Genomic DNA, 22,078 nt, shown 5'->3' with positions numbered 1-22,078 from the left:
CTCCCAGTTCAAGCAAAAAGGCACCCGCTGGGGCAGCTAGCATTAAAGCAGCTGTAATCAAAAATGATTTAACAGCCTGGGTGCCCAGACTGCCAAATGGGGAAGATCCTGACCTGCAAAGTTCGCTCGGGGCTACACAGCATCTCCCTGAATGGCAGTGCAGGATGCTTGAGTTCACAGACTCATTTGGTATCAGTTGCTGCGTTGTCACCTGCTGGTGCAGCTGAGCTTATGAAGACTTGCAGGTGCTGAGCTCTTCTTGCTGCTCCGGCAAACGTATCCGCTGCTCAGACATCATGCCGGGGGATTTTCTGTTCCCAACCACTGGCAATCTCTGTTCAAGAGCAGCCTAGGACTAGAGTGGCCGTGTGGCGGGGAGGCCAGGGCTGAAGTACGCTGGCAGGCTTGCACTGGGGCTAGAGGATCCTGTGGCACTCCTGACCGTCTCTGTATCTTCTCCTCTGCAGATGTTTTCAAACCTTGATCCACCTGGTGAAAGGGAACATTGGCACTGGCCTGCTGGGACTGCCTCTGGCTGTGAAAAACGCTGGCATCGTGGTAAGACGGCGTCTTCCTTAATAGCACGGAGGCACCCACTCCGATTGCGGGTGGGGCTCCTGCTTGGTTTCTAGACAGAGGCATGTTGCTGACTTGAACTCAGGCCTTCTGTGTGTCTAGCACCTCCTGCTTAGATGGGTGCTGGGGTTGGTCATAGGCTAGAAAGCATCCAGCCCTACGTCACTGGTTCCACTCCCTGCTAGGTCAGTAGTGACTGCGCGGCTAGCGGCTGGCTGTTCAGAAGCCCGAGTGAAGAGTTGCGGTGTCGGGCTGGTTCCTTGGGGGAAGGCATCAGCAGGGCTTCGCTGCTGTTCCTCTTGGTGCCATTTCCTCTGCCCAGGCTTGAAACGGGGGGTTGGGGAAGGTTTGCCCATGCATTGGTCACCATGCTGTATCCTGTAGACAAACAGGGCTGCATGCTCCAGAGCTGTGGGCCTGGCGCTTTTTGCCAATCGTACAGCGACCCGTTGCAGGTCTCTTTGCAATGCTGCAGTTAGACCAGTGATTGTAAAGCCCCTGGCTGCTAGGTGTCCTCTCACCCCCTTATCTAGACTTAGAAAACATGTTGTGTAACGTCAGGCGGGCTCTTCTTGGCTCCTAGTAATTAGGTCATGACTTACACTTGTACTTAAAACAAAGCCTTGTGCTGTGTGACGACAACACGTCCGCCTAGCCCAGGTGGGAGAACTTGGGCGTTAATGCTGTCCCAGAAGCACCTCGCTCTGAACTGCATTCCTAAGCAGTCAGGTGCCGCTGAGCCTGCTTGCTTATTAACATTCTTATGAATCTAGCTGCTCCTACAACCCTCAGGCACTGATACAGGCGTATTCATCTCGCCAGTATCTAGAACAGGCCATACAGTGCATAGCTTCAGCACCTGTGGAGGGTGCAGGCCGCCCTTCTGCCCATTCCCTCTGGAGCTCCAGGGATGCTGGGGATCCTGACGCTGAGTCAAACCTCAGCGGTTCCATTTCCCCCTTGATTTTGCTACTAATCTGGTGCCATGCGAGGTTTAAATATCATCCATCTTCTGTAAAGCTCCTTGAGGGGCTTTGCCATCAGACAAAGCCAACATACCTCGCTTGAGGCTTCCACTGCTCTCCACCAGTCCGCAGGCGCGAGGTTGCCCCAAACCTGGGACTGTGCTGTACTGCAGGGAACAATCCAGCATTAAAGGCAGAGCCTGGATCCTACAGAGCTTTTCCCCCTCGCAGCTCTGATTCCAGGATCAGAGCGGTGTCCCACTGTGTTAGTAGTTTTGTGTGGGTTCCTTGGTGCGCTCGTCTAATGCAGGCAGGACCACGCTTGTGTTCTCCGCTCTCTTTACATTGCTGTCTAATGTGAACCCAGCCTTGCAGTTCTCGTTTTAACCATCAGAGTGCGCTCTTCTCTCTCTCTTTCTCTCCCCTGCCTACTGCTGTCTAGCTGGGCCCGCTCAGTTTGCTGGTGATGGGAATTGCCGCAGTGCATTGTATGGGCATCCTGGTTAAATGCGCTCACCACTTCTGCAACAAGTAAGAGAAACCCTCGCTGCTGTCGGGCCTGAGGTGTTGGCCTCCTATCCCCTCCCCAGCACCCCCCTTGTCTTAGTTTTATGGAGCCCATTAGAAATGGGGCTGTTTGGTGACACGTCCTTTAAAGCCCTCAGGCAGCGTTCTGTCCATTGAAGTGTGCCAAAGTGCTGAAAGCCCTTGTGCAGCCTGTGGACAGGAAACTTCCTTCCTGAATCCCTGGGGGTGGCGCATGGTGGGCTAGAGGGTTGGAGAGGATGTCGCCTTTGTAATCTTGTAACCAGATTCGCAGAGCCTTGCACCAAGTTCTTCATATTGGGAAGAGGCTTTTTGCAAGCTACCAGGTTAGGTAAGTTACACAGACTTTCTGAGGGCTTGGTCAGTTTCTGTTAGAGAGCGAGAGAGAGAGAGAGCTGATGAGGAGGAACACTTACACCGGGGGTAAGGAGAGAGGCTATTATAAAGGCGAGTGTGTACGGCGCGTGATTGTGCCGTTCCTGGCCCACAGAGTCACTCACGCAGTGTGCTATGGGTGTGCTCCTCGGTCCCGATGTCCTACTACGCCCCATTATCCCAGTGCTGAGCCTGGCAGTGCACCTGACAGCACTGTGTGTGTTGTCCCAGTCCTTGATCCAGAGGTGAAAGTAAGCTGGTCCGCTACGGCATACCGGCAAGAGCCAGTACGGCGTGCTGGACTGCACTGGCTTCCACGATGAGGATTGAAAGGGCTCTGGGCTGTCCACGGCTGCGGGCAGCCCAGAGCCCTTTGAATCCCAGCCGCGGCTCTGACGGTGGGCTGGGGCCAGGATTTAAAGGGCTCAGAGCTCCCCTCAGCAGCAGGAACTCTGGGCCCTTTAAATCCCTGACCCAACCCCACAAATATCGGGGTTCCCCCTGGCAGCCAAAGCCCCGGGCCCTTTAATTTGCCCCTGAGCCCCGGGAGGCTTCCAGCCACCTCTTCAGCTGGGAGCCCCTGGTTGATTTAAAGGCCCTGGGGCTCCCAGCCACAGCTGGTGCCCCAGGGCCTTTAAATCTTGAGAGGCCACGCCTCTTCCGGATGAGGCCACGCCCCCTCAGGACTCCAGCAGTACCAGTAAGTCCTGTAAATTACTTTCACCCCTGCCTTGATCTCTCAAACTGCTGCCACCAGGCAGTGAATCAAAGCTCTCCTGGTTCTGCTGACTCCTTTGTGAATCACTTCATCGCTCTCCACCTTTGCTTCCCCACCTGTAAAAGGAGGGTGGCAACACCTCCCTACCTCCCAGGGGCCTTGGGAGGTGCACGTCACTAACACCTAGGATGTGCCGTGAGATCACTGATTAGGAAGAGCCGCAGAGGGGGAAAGTATTAAAGAACGAAACAGAAAATGGAGGAGGTCACTTTCACTTCCCGTGGCCTGGTTGATTTGGGGATTATCTCCCTGCTTGCACCAGTGTAGCCAGGAGCACTCCTTGTTTGTTGGTTCGAGTCCCTGGCTCACACTGCTTTGGGTGGATTCCCATCTTCCTCTGAGCAGATACTGTGGGGTTATCGCTTGTGGTTACACGAGCTTCTGAAGCTCCCATCTCCATTATATGGTATCTGGGCATGACAGTTATTTACAGTGGTCCCCAAACTATGGGGTGCGCCCCCTTAGGGGATGCGGACGATTGTTTGGGGAGGTGCAGCAGGGCCCGGGCCAACCTCCACGGGAGAACTGCCGGGCCCTGCTCTGCCCCCAGCTGTGGCCCTGATTCCCGGCCACAGCGCCACTTGCGGCCCTGGCCTCAGCCCCTGCTGCCGAACCCGACCACACCTCTGCTTTTAGCCCGTCCCCAGCTGCGGCTCCGCTCTGCCTCCAGCCCTGCCCCCGGCCGCAGCCTCTGGCCCTAGCCATCGCTCCGGTCCTGACTGCGGCCTGCGTGGCACGGGGGGAATCATGGAAAAAGTCTGGGGACCTTGGCCTAACGGTCGCCAATCAGAAATATCTTCAGACTTGCATCCAGTAGCAGCAATCTTGTGTTATTCCCCCGCTGTGTGCCTCTGAAAGTAGACTGGGCCACCAATGTCGCCTTCCTTCCCCTTCAGATATCAAAGGCCTTTTGTGGACTATGGAGACGCTGTGATGTACGGGCTGGAAGCCAGCCCTATCGCCTGGCTTCGGACCCACGCCATCTGGGGAAGGTACCGTGTTCTCTTCTTGCTTTGGCTTTGGATTGGGAGAGGAAGAACTGGCTGGGCTCTAAAACATGCTAATCAAATAGTGAGTAAAATAAGAGACTTAACCGGTTCTTCCAGTTCAGGGGACGCAACATCCGCGTTCTCGGCTTTGTCCTACTCTGATGGGAGCCTGGCTTTGTGCGTGGCACCTTTCTTACCGTGGGAGAGGCTGCCCAAAGCGAAGCGCTAGGGTCTGGCCAGGCTCTAGCCAAACACAACTGTTGTGCGCTCCGCAGTTGCTTGTAGACAGCCCTGGAAGGATGCTGGAGTCTGTCTCGCTGAAAGGATTGTGTTTATTGCCTTGAAATGCGGGAGGTCATCCTTCCTCATGTGCAATGTGGTACTCTAGTGCACGTATCTGGGTGGGAAAAGGAAACTCATTTGCTCCGCAGCCTAGCAAGGAAGGGACAGATAACGCTAATTACCTCGTTGCATGTTGGCACATCTTTGTCAGCTGCTGGACACCGAGAAAGCTTAACCGCCAGTTCAAAGGCTTCCCGTCCATCTCAGTAACTCCACCGCCTTGCAGGTGTTGCCAAAGTCCGTATGTTAGCAGTGTGCCCATTACACACACTGACAATCCGTATGTGAGGCAGTGCTTCTATGGAGCAACAAGAGCCTGTAACACCTCTTGCTGGGACAGATCTCTTTGAATGCAGGGGGGAGAAGTGGCTGAGTCTCCCAGACGGCAAGGCTGTACTTACAGGGGGCGGTGCTGGTCCCTTCCACGGAACGGGCAATCCAAACTCATGGGGGTGGGGAGGGACACTCTTCAATTAACCATTGAAACCACTTACCCAGGCTTGGGGTGGATTCTTCATCACTGGCAACTTTAACATTAAGACTGGATGTTTTCCTAACAGATCTGCTCGTGGAATTACTTTGGGGCAGTCCTGTGGTCTGTGCTATACAGGAGATCACACTAGAGGAGCACAATGGTCCTGTGTGGCCTTGGAATCTATGAATTTTGGGGGGTCCAGATCTTCATCCCCACCCAGTGTAAACTGTGTGCTTCTGCGCCTTTCCAAGCTGCAAGATCATGTCCCCTCCTTGGCCACAATCTCTGAGATGCCTTTACGGGTCTCTTGGCTAAATCTCTAGAGGCCACACTGTCAGATACCCACATCTAGCACAGGAAACTAAGCCCCTTCTAAAATGGGAGATGGGGTGGAGAAGGTGAACGGAGAGCTCGGCATTTTTAAGCATAAGATGCAGGATCCCATCTTATCCCTTTGCTGAGCCAGCGGTTGGAAACCACTCTTGCATAGCTGAGATCTGTTCACGCACCTTTCTCTGTTTGCAGCTCTTCTGATGGGCCTGTTCCAGGTATTGGCTTGTCTCCCCGTTGGGAGCTTCCACCTGGTACCTTCCTGGGACACTTTAGTTTGACAGTTGCTGGCGCAGCCTTAAAAAGGTCCGAGAGGACACAAAGGACCTTCTGCTGTGCAAGCTTCCTGGTGAAACGGAGGGAGAGGGGAAGCTTCTACCTCTGGCAATGCTCCCGCCTACCATCAGCAAAAGCAAGCCATCCGGGTCACCCTTTGACCTCTAGCTCTGTATTGCAACCTCCTAGCCGAGGAATCGCTCACAAAAGATGCACCTCTAGCATGAGTCCGTGTCTTGCAGGCTGCATGGCTTTAGCATTAATGATTCTTTTTTAAATACTTTCTCTCTTCTCCCTCCCCCCCCCCACAGGTACGTAGTGGGATTTTTCTTGATTCTCACCCAGCTGGGGTTCTGCTGTGTGTATTTCGTATTTCTGGCTGACAATCTGAAACAGGTAAGACTTTGGCTTTTTTGGTGATAAGGGGGTGGGGAGTTCTTGTTTAAAAATTCTCTTCCAGATTTGGGGTGAGGGAGGAGCTCAGGTTGTTCCTCCTCCTGCAAACTAAAACCCAAACCCAGGGAGAAGAGTCTTGCTTCCATAACTAGAGCAGTACAGGAAAATGAAACCCTTCAGCCCAAAGGCAAAGATCAATATCCCGGCCGCGTTTGTGCAAAGTGGGAAAGTGACAGATACAACCTCCCCCTACCATGTATTTGTCACAGGTGATAAATAGCTGCTAGACCTCTTGTCTTCCACACTCACTGAGCGAACCAAGGCAACGACCTGGGGAAAAAATCTGCACTAGATAAAACTTGCCTGCCACATCCTTGGCTTTGGATGCTTCCAAGCCTCAGGGGTTAAGAGGGGAAGGGGATTATCCCACATGGCCTATTGCAGGAATCTTGCACCTTCCTGTAAAGCAGTTGGTACTGACCACAATCTGATGGGATATTGGACTAGACGGAATGGTAGTCCCTCGACGCTCCTGTTGAGACAATCTCGGTTTCAGGGGGAGGTTCCTATTGTAGAATGATGCCGACGAGAGCCCTTTTAAACAGGAACAAATTAATTAGGTCTCTCCTCTCCGGACGGCAAACTTCCCAGGGCAGGGACCATAGCGTTTAAGGCCAGAAGGGACCATCAGATCATGTAGGCTGACCTCCTGTATATCACACATTACCAACACCACCTGGCACCTACACCCTAAGCCCAGCAACTGAAATTAGACCAAAATATTACAGCCTAGAAACAGGCGTTTGCAAAACTTCAAAGCAAGCTGGGAGTCCCCTGCATGCCTCCCCATGCCAGTCACCCCTTTCCTTTTAAATGACCAGAATCCAGCAGGCAGGGCATAAAAAGAAAACATTGAAGATCTGACCGTGCCCCACTCTCTGAGCCAGGCAGTGTACTGCGGGAGCGCTGCCAAGTGTCCCACAAAGTGTCGGGGGAAACCCTGCCCCCCTGCTTCCCCAGCACGAGGGGAGCTTTTCTGGGGGCGCTCCCTCGATGCTGTGATGTATCTTCTTTCTTTATAAAAAAAAAACGTGGCTGGAAAGGAGACTGCATCAGCAGTCGTGCCTACTTAATAAACACTCTGTGGGGAGCTGAGTTCCTGCGAGAAATCCACAGATGCGGAGCAGCTCAGCTAGTGTTTTGATCTGTCGGATGCTGGTGGGAGTGTGAGAATGCTGGAAACAGGCTTAGCTGGGTTTTATTCAGATCAGTGTAAAGTATTACTCGTCTGGGTGGAGGTGGGGGGGAGAGGGGAGAACCACCTCAGGTTGCTCCAAAGAACTGGGCCGTAATGTCAAGATAACCAGCCGCCTCAGGAGGTGGAGAGAGGAGGGAGGGGATCTCCCAGTCACCACACTTGGGAATACACCTGAATGAATTCCTGGGGGTTTCATATCCTTCCCAGCATTACGTTGCCTTCTGTCTTTTGGAGGTGTCCTGTCTCTCTTTCCACAGGGCAGTGAATTAGTATGTGAAGTGGCTGCTCTGCATCACTGCTGTCTCTGTATGATGGCCTGTTTTTTCCTTCACCTCGCAGACCGTGTCATACTCAGTCGTGAATAGAGGGCAGGTGGACAAATGCAGCCAGCTGTTAGTTCGCTGACCGGCTGACACTGCTATTTCGAGGCAGGCTTCCTTCCCCAGGAACCCTTCATGTTGCTTTAATAATGGAGCGATCTCGGAGCTCCAATGCTGGCTGAGCTACAAAGGAGCAGACCATTAGAAATGGAGTTTAGATGTTGGCTTATTTACTGGCTGAGAGTGGGGAAAAGCCCTTGGCAGGTTTCAGAAGCCCATATTTTGGGGGCATTCTTTTACATGATGGTGAAGGTAATCCTCCTATGAGATCTTGAGCATTAAGTCTTCGCACAATATGTGTTTATATTTTGTGCTGTGCTTCGCCACCCAGGAGTGGTTACGGCTTGGGGAATGCATTGTATGCTAACGCCAAAGTGTCTTTAATCCAATCATGATGTGGCATAAAAAGGAACAGTCTGTTTCTGCTTTATGCAGCGTGTGCGCGCGCGTTGAGTTCTTTACAAAAATATACTGTGCTGTCTTTTTCATAGACTAGTCATGGGTTGGCTAAAAAGAGTTATTTGCAACTTGTTTGGAAATCCTAGCTCAGCTGTCCAGCAATCTGACGGATTTACACTTGATGTGATAGGCAAGGTGTTTGTCTCAAGTGTCTGAGGATCCAGGATCTGTGACCATGGCAGGGGGTGGATGCTCTTGTGTCTAAAGCACAGGACTGGGCTCTGTTCCCAGCGTTTCATTGTGCGTGCAGTATGACCTTGATGCAAGTCTGAGTCGCTACGCCTCGCTTTCCCCATCCAGGGACCATAACGCGTCTTGCTTGAGTCTGAGTTTCGTTTGGTGTTTACAAAGCTCTGCAAAATTCATATGGAAGCTGCTATAGAAGTTCAGTGTTTTCATAGGAAGAACCATGTTAAATGTCCCCTTCCCTCCCTGGGTTATTAAAAGAACTTGCAGTATTTAAGTTTTGCAAATGCAGCCTCTCTGCAAGATAAAGGCTGTGTAGCTCTTAAATTGTGAGACCATAACTGTGTGGCTAGGACTCGCCATCAGCCACGCGACTCGGTTGCCAAGTTCAAGTTATGACAGGGAACAGTTCAGGATCCAGGGGTTTTGTTTTTTTTTGGCTTCTCCCTCCAGGTGATCTCTGCAGCAAATGGCACCACCAATGACTGCCATTCCAACAAAACCACGGCGCTGACTCCCACCATGGACTCCCGGTTGTTCATCCTCTCCTTGCTGCCATTCCTGGTGCTGCTCGTGTACATACAGAATCTCAAGTTCCTGTCCATCTTCTCCATGCTGGCCAACCTCGCCATGCTGAGCAGTCTCCTCATGATGATCTGGTATATCCTCACGGTACGTGTGAAGCCGAATGCCTCTCTAGTCTAGAGACCTTCCTGACACCTTCCAGACCTCACTTCAGGGACTGCATATGATGATCTTCAGATGTTTGAGAGCTGGGCGTGCCGCTCGGGGCTTCAGCCCGGCGGGGTAGGAAGGGGTCTGGGGGATTCTGCCTGGCTCATAGGGGAGGGATGTGTGTCTTGGGGATCAGGAGCAGGGCTGAAGCCCCAAGAGCCCCCCTCCCACTGGCCAGAAGCTCTGAGACCCGCCACCCTGCTGCAGGGCAGAAGCCCAGAGCTCCCACCCTGCCCCAAGTCTGGTAGGTGGAGAATCAGGGGGGCATGGAGGGCTCGGTGAGCGGCACTTTAACTGTAAAAGAGCCCCAGTTTGGCTACCCCTGCATTATATGAGCTACTCTTAGGGGCTGCTGCAGGTCGAGGAAGGGGGCTGTACACTGGAGTAGTTGGGGTACTGTAGGTAAAGCATTAGGTGCACTGGACAGGGAGAAACTTACTCCACTCTTGCAGTGCTGGGTGTGCACTTGCTTTCAGGAGCTTTCTAGTCCATGTTTTCACTGAGTGCTTGTGAGCTGAAACTTTGAGCAGGTGCCACAGAAAAGAAACCTTTGGAGTAGGCCTCGGTTTCTCTCTTGCATTTAAATCCAAGCTGTTCTTTTCTAGGGCATTCCGGATCCCAGCAACCTGCCTCTCGTAGCGGGCTGGAAGACCTACCCTCTGTTTTTCGGCACGGCTATCTTTGCTTTCGAAGGTATCGGCGTGGTAAGTGTTGGCTTGTAGGCAGTGCAAGAACCAGCTGCTCTGTGTGCGCTCTGCAGTGTCTGTTCTGTATGTGCTGAGATCTCTCTGTGCTTGTAAGCCAAATGTTTGACCTGGGTGACTGGTATTCATCGTGTAGTCACTGCACAGACACAGCTTCCCTCTGTCTAACCTCGTTGCTACTGGGGGAATGCAGGGGTATCGAGCCCTTTCAAGAAATCTTGAAAGACCTTTATACTAAAGCAGCAATTGTTCGATTACTTCCTCTTCAGATCTAATACTTTCAAAGCTGGTGTTCTGACTTAAAGACCTTGGGGTCTACCTGTGTGGCCTATAGGAGTGAGCTTCCCTGAATATCTCTACCTGGTTGGGTTTTAAAGCTGCCTTGCTGGAGACAGAAAAGACAAAGTGACATGAAGATTGGACTGCTTGGTCTATTTCTTCCACTTGAGTAACCTGCTATCTTGCAGTGGTTTCGGTTTAATTTCCGGTGATGCCAATTATGTTTGTCTACTTCCTAGTAGGTGCTGTAAATAAAGCAGCATGCTGATATGGAGGAGGAGGAGGTGGGTGGGTGGAGCACTTTTATTATCTTGGTTAAACATCATAGGCAATTTCCCAGAGCTCCCTTTCTAAGAGGACAGCTGTCTTCAGTTTTGTGTTACCTGGCTGCATAAACACATGAGCTGGAAGCACCAAGTCCATTAAGAACATAAGAACGGCCATACTGGGTCAGACCAGTGGTCCATCTAGCCCAGTATCCTGTCTTCTGACAGTGGCCAAAGCACTGGTCTTCAGAGGGAGTGAACAGAACAGGCAATCATCGTGTGATTCATCCCCTGTTGTCCACTCCCAGCTTCTGGCAATCAGAGGCTCAGGACACCCAGAGCATAGGGTTGCATCCCTGACCATCCTGGCTAATAGCCATTGATGGACCTACCCTCCAGGAACTTGTCTAGTTCTTATCTAAAACACCAGAGTATTGACACAATGCACTGCACAGAACTGTAAAGCAAGCATGGGGCGGTGGGGATAAAAGCTTTTTCTTTGGCTTAGTTTGCTGCTCCAACAGCTGTGCTTCTGTGCCCTGTTGGTGCACCCTCTACAAACCACTGGAGTCTAAGACATATAGCTGCTATCAAAGGAGCTCACAGAAGTCTATATTTGAAAACCCAAAAGCACCACTGACAAATCAACTGTAAAAGAATAAGACCGGCCAAGAAAGAATTTGATGGGGAAGCTAGCTCAGGACACAAATACTAGTAGAAAAAATTTAAGTCCATCAGAAGCAGGAAGCCTGCCAAATAATCTCTGGGGCCAATGGGTGATTGAGGTGCTAAAGGACCCTCAAGGAAGACCAGGCTATTGTGGAGAAGCTAAATGAATTCTTTGCGTCTGTTTTCACAGCAGAGGATGTGGGGGAGAACCCCACACCTGAGCCGTTCGTTTTAGGTGACAAACCTGAGGAAGTCTCCCAGACTGAGGTGTCAGTAGAGGAGGTTTGGGAACAAATTGATCAGTTAAACAGTGGCAAGTCCCCAGGACCAGAGGGTATTCACCCAAGAGTTCTGAAGGAGCTCCAGTATGAAATTGCAAAACTACTAATGGTGCTATGTAGCCTATTGCTTCAATCAGCCTCTGTACTAGATGACCGGATGATAGCTAACTTTTGTTGAAAAAGTATCAGAGGGGTAGCCGTGTTAGTCTGGATCTGTAAAAGCAACAAAGAATTCTGTGGCACCTTATAGACTAACAGACATTTTGCAGCATGAGCCTTTTTGTTGAACAAGGCTCCACTGCAGAAGCAATGCTGGCAGTTAGAGACTGGAAAAACTAACTTTGGCAAATTGGTTGAAACTATAGTAAAGAACAGAATTATTAGACCCGCAGATGAACATGATTTATTGGGGAACAGGCAACACGGCTTTGGTGAGGCAAGATTTCACTTTACAAATCTATTACAATTCTTTGAGGGTGTCAACAAGCTTGTAACAAGGGTGATCCAGTGGGAAAAGGAAATTGGACTTTAAGAAAGCCTTTGACAAAGTCCCTTACCAGAGGCTCTTTAGCAAAGTAAGCAGTCATGGGATAAGAGGGAAGGTCCTCTCATGGATCAGTATCTGGTTAAAAGATGATAAACTAAGGGTGGGAATAAATGGCCAATTTTCACAATGAAGAGGTAAATAGCAGAGGCCCCCCACGGATCTGTATGGGGACCAGTGCTGTTCAACATATATTCATAAATGATCTGGAAAAGGGGTGAACACTAGGGTGGCAAAATGTGCAGATGATAAAAATTACTCAAGATAGCACTGTGTTTACAAAGTAGGGAAGGCATAGTAGCTTCCTGTAAATAAAACCTGACGCCTGCTAACTCCTACACAACTCCTTTAGCAGCTACATTACCTGTGGCCCAAGCATGAGACTAGCAGCCGAGGCTGTACAGAGAAAGTACATGAGTTTAATGGCATTCTGGTAGATCCTGAGTGAAGTTCATGTATAACTTACAGGGGTGCAGTGCTGGTACTTTCAGCAGGAGATGACATGGTAAAGCCAGTTAGTCTTAAAGAATGAGGAAGAACGCAAGAGGGAGGGGTTCCCCTTTATCTATTAAGGGGAGAAGGGAGAGTCTCTTGAAACCATTTATTGTGAAGGGGGGGAATGGAAACCTACAGGATTCACAAAGGTAGTTAAGCCAGTTAACAGTTCTAGATATAGGACAAACTAAAATATAACTTTATCATCCCAGTATAGACTAGTCCCACCCATGCGGTAGAATTCTTCCCCACCCCCAGCAATCCCAGCCAGTAGCTCTCTGAGAGCCAGCAGTGCAGGGAGACTGGGTTGGACAGGGGGATGGTGATGATGCCTGCCTCTGGAGTGGAGTGTGGCAACCAGCTGATGCAACAGAGGAAATCTTGCCCAAGAGCAGGATTTAAGGTGGGGAATATGGCATGGGTGTCTAACCGCGCACACAAGGTAGCGGCAGGGCTTTCGGTGCTACGGTACGTTGTGCGGCACTCTCCTCTTCTTTTGAAAGGTTGACGGAATGAGCTGACCCCATTAGGATTTGACCATATGATTCCTAGGAGTCTGGATACCTCATGCCAGAGTCTTAAACCATGTAATCGACCCCTGGGCCTGCATTCACCCTACTGTTACCTTCCCAATTCCTTAACTCCTCTGCAGCATAGTGACTTGGTTAGTCTCTGCAGTCACATGAGTCCCTGCTCCTTTTCCTTGGGTCTCGTTGCAACAAGACCCAGGTGGGGGAGGTTCCCCATGATCCAGGGAGCATCTCGTCTTGTGCGGCTGCTGCACTGTTGACAAATGGCTAAACTGCAGCAGTTGACTGTGTGCCATGGCTGCTCCTCACTGCTGCTTAGTCTCCTCTGACTCTGGGGCACGGACCCAACGAGTCTTCCCGAGCCAGCCCCGTGCAGGAAGATGCTGGCTCAGAGGTGGTGTGCTAGACTCCGAACCCCTGGAGGTGAAGGGTAGGGAAATTTAATTTTGTGTTTTCCTTCTCCTTCTCCTCCTCCTCCCAGGTGCTCCCCCTGGAAAACAAAATGAAGAATCCCCGGCACTTCCCAGTGATCCTGTATGTGGGAATGGCCATAGTCACCATCTTGTACATCAGCCTGGGGACCTTGGGTTACCTGCGATTTGGAGCCAGCATCCGAGCCAGCATTACTCTCAACCTGCCCGACTGCTGGTGAGTCTCCAGTCAATGCTATTTACCACTTCCCGTAACACAAGAACTAGGAGTCACCAGGTGACATGAATAGGCAGCAGCTTAAAACTAACATCAGGAAGTACGTCTTCACCCAGTGCGCAGACAGCCTGTGGAACTCCTTGCCAGAGGATGTTGTGACGGCCAAAATATAGCTTAAGAAAGAAAAAAAAGAATGAGATGAGTTCATGGAGGATAGGTTCCATCAGTGGCTATTAGCCAAGATAGCCAGGGATGCAACCCCATGTTCTGGGTGTCCCTAAACTTCTAACTGCCAGGAGCTAGCACTGTACAACGGGCTGGATCACTCGATAAATTGCCCTTTTCTGTCCGTTGCCTCTGTAGCACCAGCTACTTGGAAGGCAGGATCCTGGGCTAGACGGACCATTGGTCTGACCCAGTGTGGCCGTTCTTGCGTTCTGTGTGTGTGGAGCTTGCATTTCACATGATGCCGAAAGGGAATCGGTGGATGTAATTGGTCTCAGTGCAGGGCTGCTGAGGGGAGGAGTGTAGCTTGACCACACTTGCCTGCTGTCCAGAGGAGCATGTCAGGATACCACTTGGCCTGTGGTCTGACTGACACTTGTGTATGGCCCTGCAGCCTTTGCCCTGTCCCATGTCTGCTGTCACTTCCTCTGTGGCAGGAGAGCGAAAGTGAATGTCTCTGCCATTTCTGGAGAGATTTGGCTCTGGCTGTCCTGGTCTCTTCAGCGTACTTGTAAGAGTAGCCCAGACATTCTACTGTCATGGAGCCCGCTACTTGTTTCCGTCATACGTGGGTGCAGGGGAGGCAGGGTTAATATGAACATGGCACTTTCTATCTCAAAGGAGCCATAAGCTGTGAAATGCCTCAGTGACACGCAGCCAGTGCCAGTGTGGTGTAGCGCGTATCAGAAGGAAGGGGGGGGGGGGCATTGGGGCAATTTGCCCTGGGCCCCACAGGGGCCCCCATGACAGTTTTTTGGGGCCCCTGGAGCAGGGTCCTTCACTTGCTCTGGGGGCCCTGGAAAACTCTTGCAGGGCCCAGGCCCACGGAGCTGCTTCTGCTCCGGGTCTTCGGCGGCGGGAAGACCCCAGGCCCTCTGAATCCTCTGGGCAGCCCTGGGAAGGGGAGGTTTTGGCCAAAGTCACCAAGGGAAACCTCTTCCATTATGAAAAGTGCCATTGGAGCTTTAATGTAAAGGTGGTCTCCAAAAGACAGGCACTAAATTGCATCTGTATAAGGACTAAGCTTGGTTCTGGTGGGCCTTGAACCCATAGCTCCGGAGTGGGTGCTTAGATTGCAGAGCTTTTCCCTCCGGGCTCACGTCTGGTACTGTCCCTTTCCTTGGGATACTGTGCCTCTCTGCGGTGAGTCTTCCTTTGTAAGTGGAAGCTTTGCTGGGGTTTCTGATTCATCACATGCAATACAGAGGCGGGTGTCTATCAGGCTCCAGTCCTGCTGCAAGGATATACATCTATCTCCACCCATTTGGACCAGACTGTCCCAGAGTTTTTACACCCACCCCACCCCTTCATTAGGGAGCTGGTGCTTGGTGGCCAATGAGAGTTATTCAGTGTCTGCAGGGTGAGTGGCCTGGAGGTTACCGGGAAAGGTGTGAGTGGGAGACGGGTTGTAAGCAGGGCTCTCTTTTGGCCTTGGGTAAAACATTTAATTTTGCTGCCTTAGTTTCCCTGTTTTTGAAGTTGGGGTGATATGGCCGTGAGAAGTAAGGGGCTTTAAAGCGCTTTGAGGATGAAGTCCCAGGTGTTTCTACTAGGCTTGCATTGTGCGTTTCAGTCCAACACACACTTCATTTATTAATCCAAGGCAACACATAGCTACAGTTCAAGCAGGGGGCTTGCAGGAACGGCTTGCATGTGGCATTCTAACTGACGGGTGTCAGTGAGCAGCCTGTGCTGCCTCACGCTTTACCAAATAGGAATTTAATCTAAATAAAAACTGGCTGATAGGCTGACATTGGGGAGTGTCTTGTTTAGGGGGACCAGATGTCCCGATATTAGGGGCTTTGTCTTATATAGGCACCTGTTACACCCTCACCCAGTCCCAGTTTTTCACACCCTAGTCTTGTCATGGAGAGTGAGATTAAAAACAGAATTGCGTGGCCCCTGGCGGGCCCAGACAAAGGTGCTAGCAGCTGCTCCAATCAAAACCCTCCAGCTACAGAGCTGCCGTCTCTTTTTTGTAAGAGGCGGGTTTCAAAGGACTCGAAGGAACTACGGTAGCGGGGAAGCAGGAGAACAGGAACTAATTCAAAGCCCAGTGCTGTCTCCTAGCCGGTAGGGGCTGTGTTTTGCAGCTTGTTTGGAACGTGGAGGCTGTGGTGACTGATTCCATGAGGCACACAGATGTGAGGCTTTTGAAACTGTTTGTTTGAGGTTTAACATTTGCCAGCCTAAGTCCAGGAGAAGGCATGTTGTGTAACTCCCTTTTTGTCTAGACTTCCTGACATTGATTTCCACCTCCGCCACTCAGGAAGGTGGTTGTAGGGGGAGATTTAAGTGGGCCCCCCTTCCTGGGAGGACAACCTCCCTTACTAGGACACAGAGTGACTCCAACTTCTGGTCTCTAAAAGTGAAACGTCTCTCCTCTCCTCGTGTCAGCTCAGCTCTGTTCCTCCTTCCCCGACTCCCCAGGCATCACAACAAGAAATGGTGGAAAACCATATGCTTTGCCGGGTGGCGGCGTGCTGTTGTTACAGTAAGATGCTTCGATGTGAGGACTTTAAATTGTAAGCAAGTTACCCAAATTTACTATTCCTCTGCTAGTACTGCTTCAGAATCATCTTGCAAATGATCACAGAATGTTAGGGTTGGAAGGGACCTGTCTGCTTCATAAGCCACCTTGGGACATGCAGGGTTCCAGGCCAACGAAGGCAAAGAAACCGCACACTTTTAAACTTCGAATTATTTCCCAGACCATTCTTGCCAATAGCACCCTGGCTCATCCCCTTGGACAGTACAGTCTCTGGGGAAATGGAATCCTCTACACCTTGCAAGCAGAGCACTTAATATTTTCATAGCACTGTGCAGCCATTGATTAAATTTCCAGACAGAACACTTGGATCAAGTTGTAAATAAGTATCGGTAACTTGGAAGTATTACAAAAAACAAACTTGGGATCCTAAATTAGGGTAAAAACTTTCTGTTAAGTGTGGAAATGCTGAGTTAAGGTGGCTGATGAATGTGTGTCCTTGGAGCATGTGTCCCAGCCTGCTGTTCATACACAAATGGTTTATTCCCCATAAGCTGGTGGGCCACATCAATGGAGGAATGCAAGTCTGTGTAACCGCAGCATTAGTGGGATGCTGAGCAGCAATGCCAGGTTTGCGGCAGTTGAGGGCTTTGCACTGTTCCTTCATTGCCAGGGGTTTTTGGCCGTGGCTGTCAAACTGTGCAGAATGAAAGCTGAGCTGTTGTGACACTGACGGCACCCTGGGTGGGGGCTGGTGTGGACGACGGCCTCAGTGGGAGCTCTTGGGGAAGGAATTTTCCTCCAGGGTAGATTGGCAGTGGCCCTGGAGGTTTTTCGCCTTCCTCCGAAGCATGGGGCAGGGGTCGCTTGCTTAAGGAGTGGGTGGATCGGCTTATGTGGCCTGCATCTTGCAGGAGGTCAGACTAGATGATCATAATGGTCCCTTCTGATCTTGAATTCTATGATTCTTGGAGCATGGCCTCGAAGGTGGACATGTCTGCCCCTCGGAGTGCAGTGACTGCACCACTCGTCTGCAGGACTCCCTCTTCTTCATCATCCCGGAGTGGGACCATCCCTGCCGGGGGTAAGGGCTGAGCAGTCGCTAGCCCTCCTGGCCCTCTTCCTGCACTCGGGCTTCTGTTGTTTGCCCCTACCTAGGGGAGCAGGGGGGAAGTTGTTGACTCCTTGTGACCTGCAGAGACTCCTGGGCCAGCCCTGCGTTGGATCCTTGAAGACCTGCATTGCATTGATACAAACTTCTTGCTTTAGGAGCTAGTTCTCTGTAGCCTCTTCCCATCTTTGGTGGTCACTTAGTGTGACACAGTAGGAATATAACCAAACCCAGGAACGAGTGACTTACGGTCAGATGTTCAGAACCTCACCCCCATACCTGGATGTGGCTTATGCCCCAAGCCCCACCTTGCACAGGCATCAGCGTATTTACACCCTTAAATTGGACTCTCGCCAATGTGAAAACTTTGCCTGTAGCTTTTTGTACATTAGGCTGCCTTGATAAGTGTGGGCATTTTCAGTAGCTAGGATGTTCTGTGGGCCGTGTAGTCCGAATTCCTGAGTTACTCGCTATCTGAAGACTGCATCAAGTGACTAGAGAATTTATAAAAGAGATTCCAGGCATATTGCCATAGAAATAACCTGAGGGAGATCTATTCCAACATGTGCAGCAAATAGCTCCTGTCTCTAGCTTGCACTTTGTACCTCACCTGTCCCCATCACTGCTTCAGCCAGCCAGGGTGTAGGTTTTTCTCCTGGCACTGCCACCATTGAGTTGATCTTCCCAAGCCAAAGCAGGAATGTCATTTCACCACAACCCCCATCAGCTTGTGTGTGGAGCAGAGAAGCAGCGCTGCTTGAAATTGAGTCCCAAGGGGAAGAGTGATTTTTATTGTCTCTAGGTTAGAACTGCCAAGTGCTTCATCCTCACACCGACGAGCTGTTCGAGGCCTCATTGATCAGGTGGTTCTCTCCTCATCGCAGCTGCCTGACTCCTATCTTTGAATCCCTCACTGGTGGGTTGCAATGCTTAAGAGCCTCTTGCCCATAAGAATGTGTTCAGGTCTCCCCTGCCCCGTGCACCAGCCCTGACTTCACAGAGTTGCAGTTTCTCAGCATACTTGGCTTTGGTACCTTGTATGATTACGAAGGGGCAGCACCTCCAGCCTGTAGAAGCCAAAGGATTGTAAAAAGGTGGCCAGCCCCTCCTGCCTTCGCTGGCGTTTTTGAGTCTCCAGCTTCCCTTTGTCTCCCCCCCGTGCCGCACAAGCGCTGTCTAGCTCTGCTCCCCCCTGCATGTTCTTCTTTCTCCAGACAGGCGCGCGCGCGCACCAACTGGAAGCCTGATCTAGATTGCCCCATGCAATGCTTGGATCTAGCCAGCTGGTTGGCCCAGGTAATACAACACTCTTATAAAAGGCCGGTTCTCCTGCCCATGGATCCCTGGACATTGCACAGCGATTGGTGTCCCCTAGCCATCCTTGGGCCGAGATCGGCGTCGTTCTCGCGCAGAGAAGACAAACTCCTTCCCTTTGTATTGCTGGCGTCTGTCACTGTAGAATGAGTACTTAGCGAGAGCCCTGCTGACTTGGGGACTTAGCTAGGGTCTCTCCCAGGACACAACCTGCCCAGCACTGCTATTTTAACAGTCCCATCCCCCAAACCCTCTGCGCCAAGCTCCAAAAATAGTCGTTTTTGTTTTTATTTTTAAATCGAGCAGGTTAAAGTGCAGGCAGTGGTGACGTCCGCATTGCGTTTAGCTTCCTAAGCCCGTGCTAATCCTGGCAGTGCAGTCCTTCCACCTAGCTGGGGGGAAAGGCAGTAATCAAAAACTGTGAAATATTCATGTCGAAAGCTGATAAACCGCTTTGAAGGTAGCCTTGATCTTTTTATTTTAAGGCACAGAGTAAAATCAGGCTTGCCGCAGAGCGAGGGGAAAAGGAGCTTTTTCTTCCTCCCGCAAAGAACCCAAATTTTGCTAGCAAAGGTAGGGATGAGAGAAAGCTCAGGGAACAGGTAATAAGAGACAACTTCTGTAATTCTGGCTCACAGCCAGCATAGGTTGCTGGTGAAAACTGAAGTCTGATCAGCTGGTTCCTCCGTGAGGCAACCTGTGGTCTCTGCCCATTTCCTGGTGGATGGGTGGCCAGGTGCCCCAGTGGTTAGTGCCCTCGTAGGGATTAACCTCCCTGCATTCCTTAAAAGTGGCCCCTGCAAGTCAGTGCCCGTTCTGTAGCTGAGTGAAGGCCTTCGGACTCCAGTCGGCAGGAGCTTGGTGGACAGTGTCATGCTGTGTGTGCACGTGCTCACAAGTTCAAATCCCTGGCCCCTGCGACGCAGCCTGACGAGGGTATGAAATGTCCCCCTTTCTGAGCCGTGGGAGAAGACTCGCATGCAAGCCCCAGAACTGACTAGCAGCAGCCCGCTTTAAGCCAGGGGCTGAACATGTGGTCTGAGGAGCTTCCACGGAAGCCAAAGGTATTTAGGTGCCCAGAGATGCAGCGAGGCATCTAGTGGGATTTTCCAAACATTCAAAGTAGGTTGGGCGCCTAACTCCCCTTGTTTTCAATGGCAGGTACGTCCCTTAGGCAGTTTTGTAAATTCCCCCAGGCACCCAGCTGCACCTTTAAGCACTTAAATACCTGTGTCAGTCTGGCCCGTCGTACCTTCACGATGGGCAGGGCGGGGTCAGAGCGCTCAAAATGCTCGTCCTCGATAACTCTGGCCCTGTTGACTCCTAGGGCACCACCCCACACTGAGATCTCTCTCCTCGCGGATACAGAGCCATCTGGCCAGAGCAGGTGCCTTTCTGCTGTGGGCGTAAGGCTGGTGCTGCCCTGTCTTGGGAATGAGCTGCTCGCTTAACGAGGGATCGCGGGGCAGGTTTCACAGCCACGGGGATTAAGCCCAGCTCTCTTTCCCGTCCAAATTCACTCTTGTCGCAGAGTTATTTTTATTTTCCTTTGTCTTAAATCTGCCCCTGAGGGAGCTGGGGTGTGAGTGGAGGTGACTGGATTTCTCCCTGTTCCCTTTGCAGGCTGTACCAATCTGTCAAGCTGCTCTACTCCATTGGGATCTTCTTCACCTACGCGCTGCAGTTCTACGTCCCTGCTGAAATCATTGTGCCCGGGGCTGTTTCCCAGGTGCCGGAGCGCTGGGCGCTGTGGGTCAACCTGCTCCTCAGGACGTGCCTCGTCTGCGTGACATGTGAGTAGGAGCCAAACCCGTTGGGTTTGCTCGCCTTCTAGTGAGGGGATGAGGTGCCAGCGCTGTGGGAACCCTTGGGAAAGTATTGGCAGCGTATCCTTGAATCTCCCCCATTGCTTACTGGCCGCTCGCCTCCTCCACGCAGTCGGACGCCCCTTGGCACAGTTGTTAGACTCTGATCCCACTCCACAGGCTCTCCTGGGCAGAGAGGTTGTGGTTAAGACTTGCCCAGCATCTGTCCTTTCCCTGGCTTTAGTCAGGGGCTGTCATGCTTGGCTCTGCATGCACCCAGAGTAGGAGCTGCAGGTGGTCTGTGTTGAAGCAGCACGTAGAAAACTTGCACAATGCTTGCCCGTGTTGGGTCACATATCAGGGACTCATTCCCAAAGTGCCGGTTGGCGATGAAATCCCTTTCTGAATGCAGAGCGTGGGGCAAACCTCCTGGCACACCGAGTACACCGGGCAGTGCCTTCCCTGGCTGCTTGTGTAGGGCTCCTGTGCGTTCGTTACACGCTCTGCAGACGGTTTCTAGCTGCTCTTCCTTGCTTTAAGGCTTGTGAGCAGCTCACAAACAGGCAACTTCCTCCAGTGACTCAGAAGTTGCTGGCTGGGAGGGGGCAAGATAGGGAGGGGGAGCATTTTAAATCGGCCAACCACACTTTCATATATAACTGACCTACTTCACCAGGCCTCTTTCTTTTGCGTTCTGTGGACTCTGTTTTGAAAGCAAAACTCTGCATCTCCATCCCCCCCTTATAAATAAAAAACATTTTAAAAATATTTAACTCTACTATAAATGCTGGAGGTGAAGTGGGGTTTGGGGTGGAGGCTGACAGCTCACGACCCCCCACATAATAACCTTGCGACCCCCTGAGGGGTCCCGACCACCAGTTTGATAACCCTTCCTTGCCTTAGACCTATTGTCCACCCGGCTAATAAGTGTGGGGGCTTTTTTATTCTCTAGTGACTTATTCCTTCCTCCCTGAGTTTGAAAAGAGATGTAGCTAGGAGAAAATGGAATTAAAAAGGCAGGTGTGGGGTTCTCAGCTCTGCTTTGAACTAAGGCTAATACTGGAAAGATTAGAACTGTCATTCAGAAGGATAAGAGGACAGGGATTTGCCAGCATCTGGAGTGGCAGAGCAGGACAGAATAGATGAAATAAGGTGGGGGTGTGCACAGAAAACAGACCCTTCTGCTTTCCTCTACTGTGGGGCTCTTTACTACAGGAGCAGAGCTCCCCTGGCACTGGGGGAGTGCTCTGCTGGGAATGCTTCCCCCCGTTACTGCTCTAGGAGTGCAGCACCATGCAGACTCTCCAGGTCCCAGAGACGATTTCAAGCAGCTAAGTGGAATAGGCTGGAGTGAATCCAGGGCTGGAACCAAGCAGGTACGTCAAGAGGCTGGGAAAGAACAAAGGGTTAAAGGAGATGGGTTTTGGTGGCCCTCAGCAAGTGGATGGTGGATTAACGGTCATCCCAGAGGTGCTAAGGGGACAGGCCTGGATTCCTTTGTCGGGCATATCCCTGCTGGGTTTGTGCCCCTGGAGCGGAATGAGTGTGAGATCGCACTGGGTTCTCAGAGAGGATAAAAGCCATTAAGTGGTTTGCAGGAATATTAATTGGAATGATCTCATGGCCTTGGACCAAGCCTGCGTCACAGCTTCA

The 22,078-nt window shown here is 51.4% G+C and overlaps 1 protein-coding gene across 2 annotated transcripts in view; it reads left to right on the top strand.

Moving 5' to 3' along the window:
* LOC120370512 (proton-coupled amino acid transporter 1-like) overlaps positions 1-22,078 on the top strand; it is a 43,992-nt gene that overhangs the window by 7,532 nt on the left and 14,382 nt on the right. For both annotated transcript variants that reach the window (XM_039485344.1, XM_039485345.1), the window contains exons 3-10: positions 468-558; positions 1,984-2,072; positions 4,137-4,232; positions 5,964-6,048; positions 8,785-9,003; positions 9,672-9,770; positions 13,316-13,482; positions 20,244-20,413. In XM_039485344.1, coding sequence (XP_039341278.1) covers positions 468-558; positions 1,984-2,072; positions 4,137-4,232; positions 5,964-6,048; positions 8,785-9,003; positions 9,672-9,770; positions 13,316-13,482; positions 20,244-20,413 — 1,016 coding nt within the window. The remainder of the gene's footprint in view (positions 1-467; positions 559-1,983; positions 2,073-4,136; positions 4,233-5,963; positions 6,049-8,784; positions 9,004-9,671; positions 9,771-13,315; positions 13,483-20,243; positions 20,414-22,078) is intronic.

The sequence above is a fragment of the Mauremys reevesii genome, linkage group 8, assembly GCF_016161935.1.
Source record: "Mauremys reevesii isolate NIE-2019 linkage group 8, ASM1616193v1, whole genome shotgun sequence".
Lineage (NCBI taxonomy): Eukaryota > Metazoa > Chordata > Testudines > Geoemydidae > Mauremys > Mauremys reevesii.
Note: the sequence above shows the minus strand (reverse complement) of the source record. Positions and strands in the feature narration are given on the sequence as shown.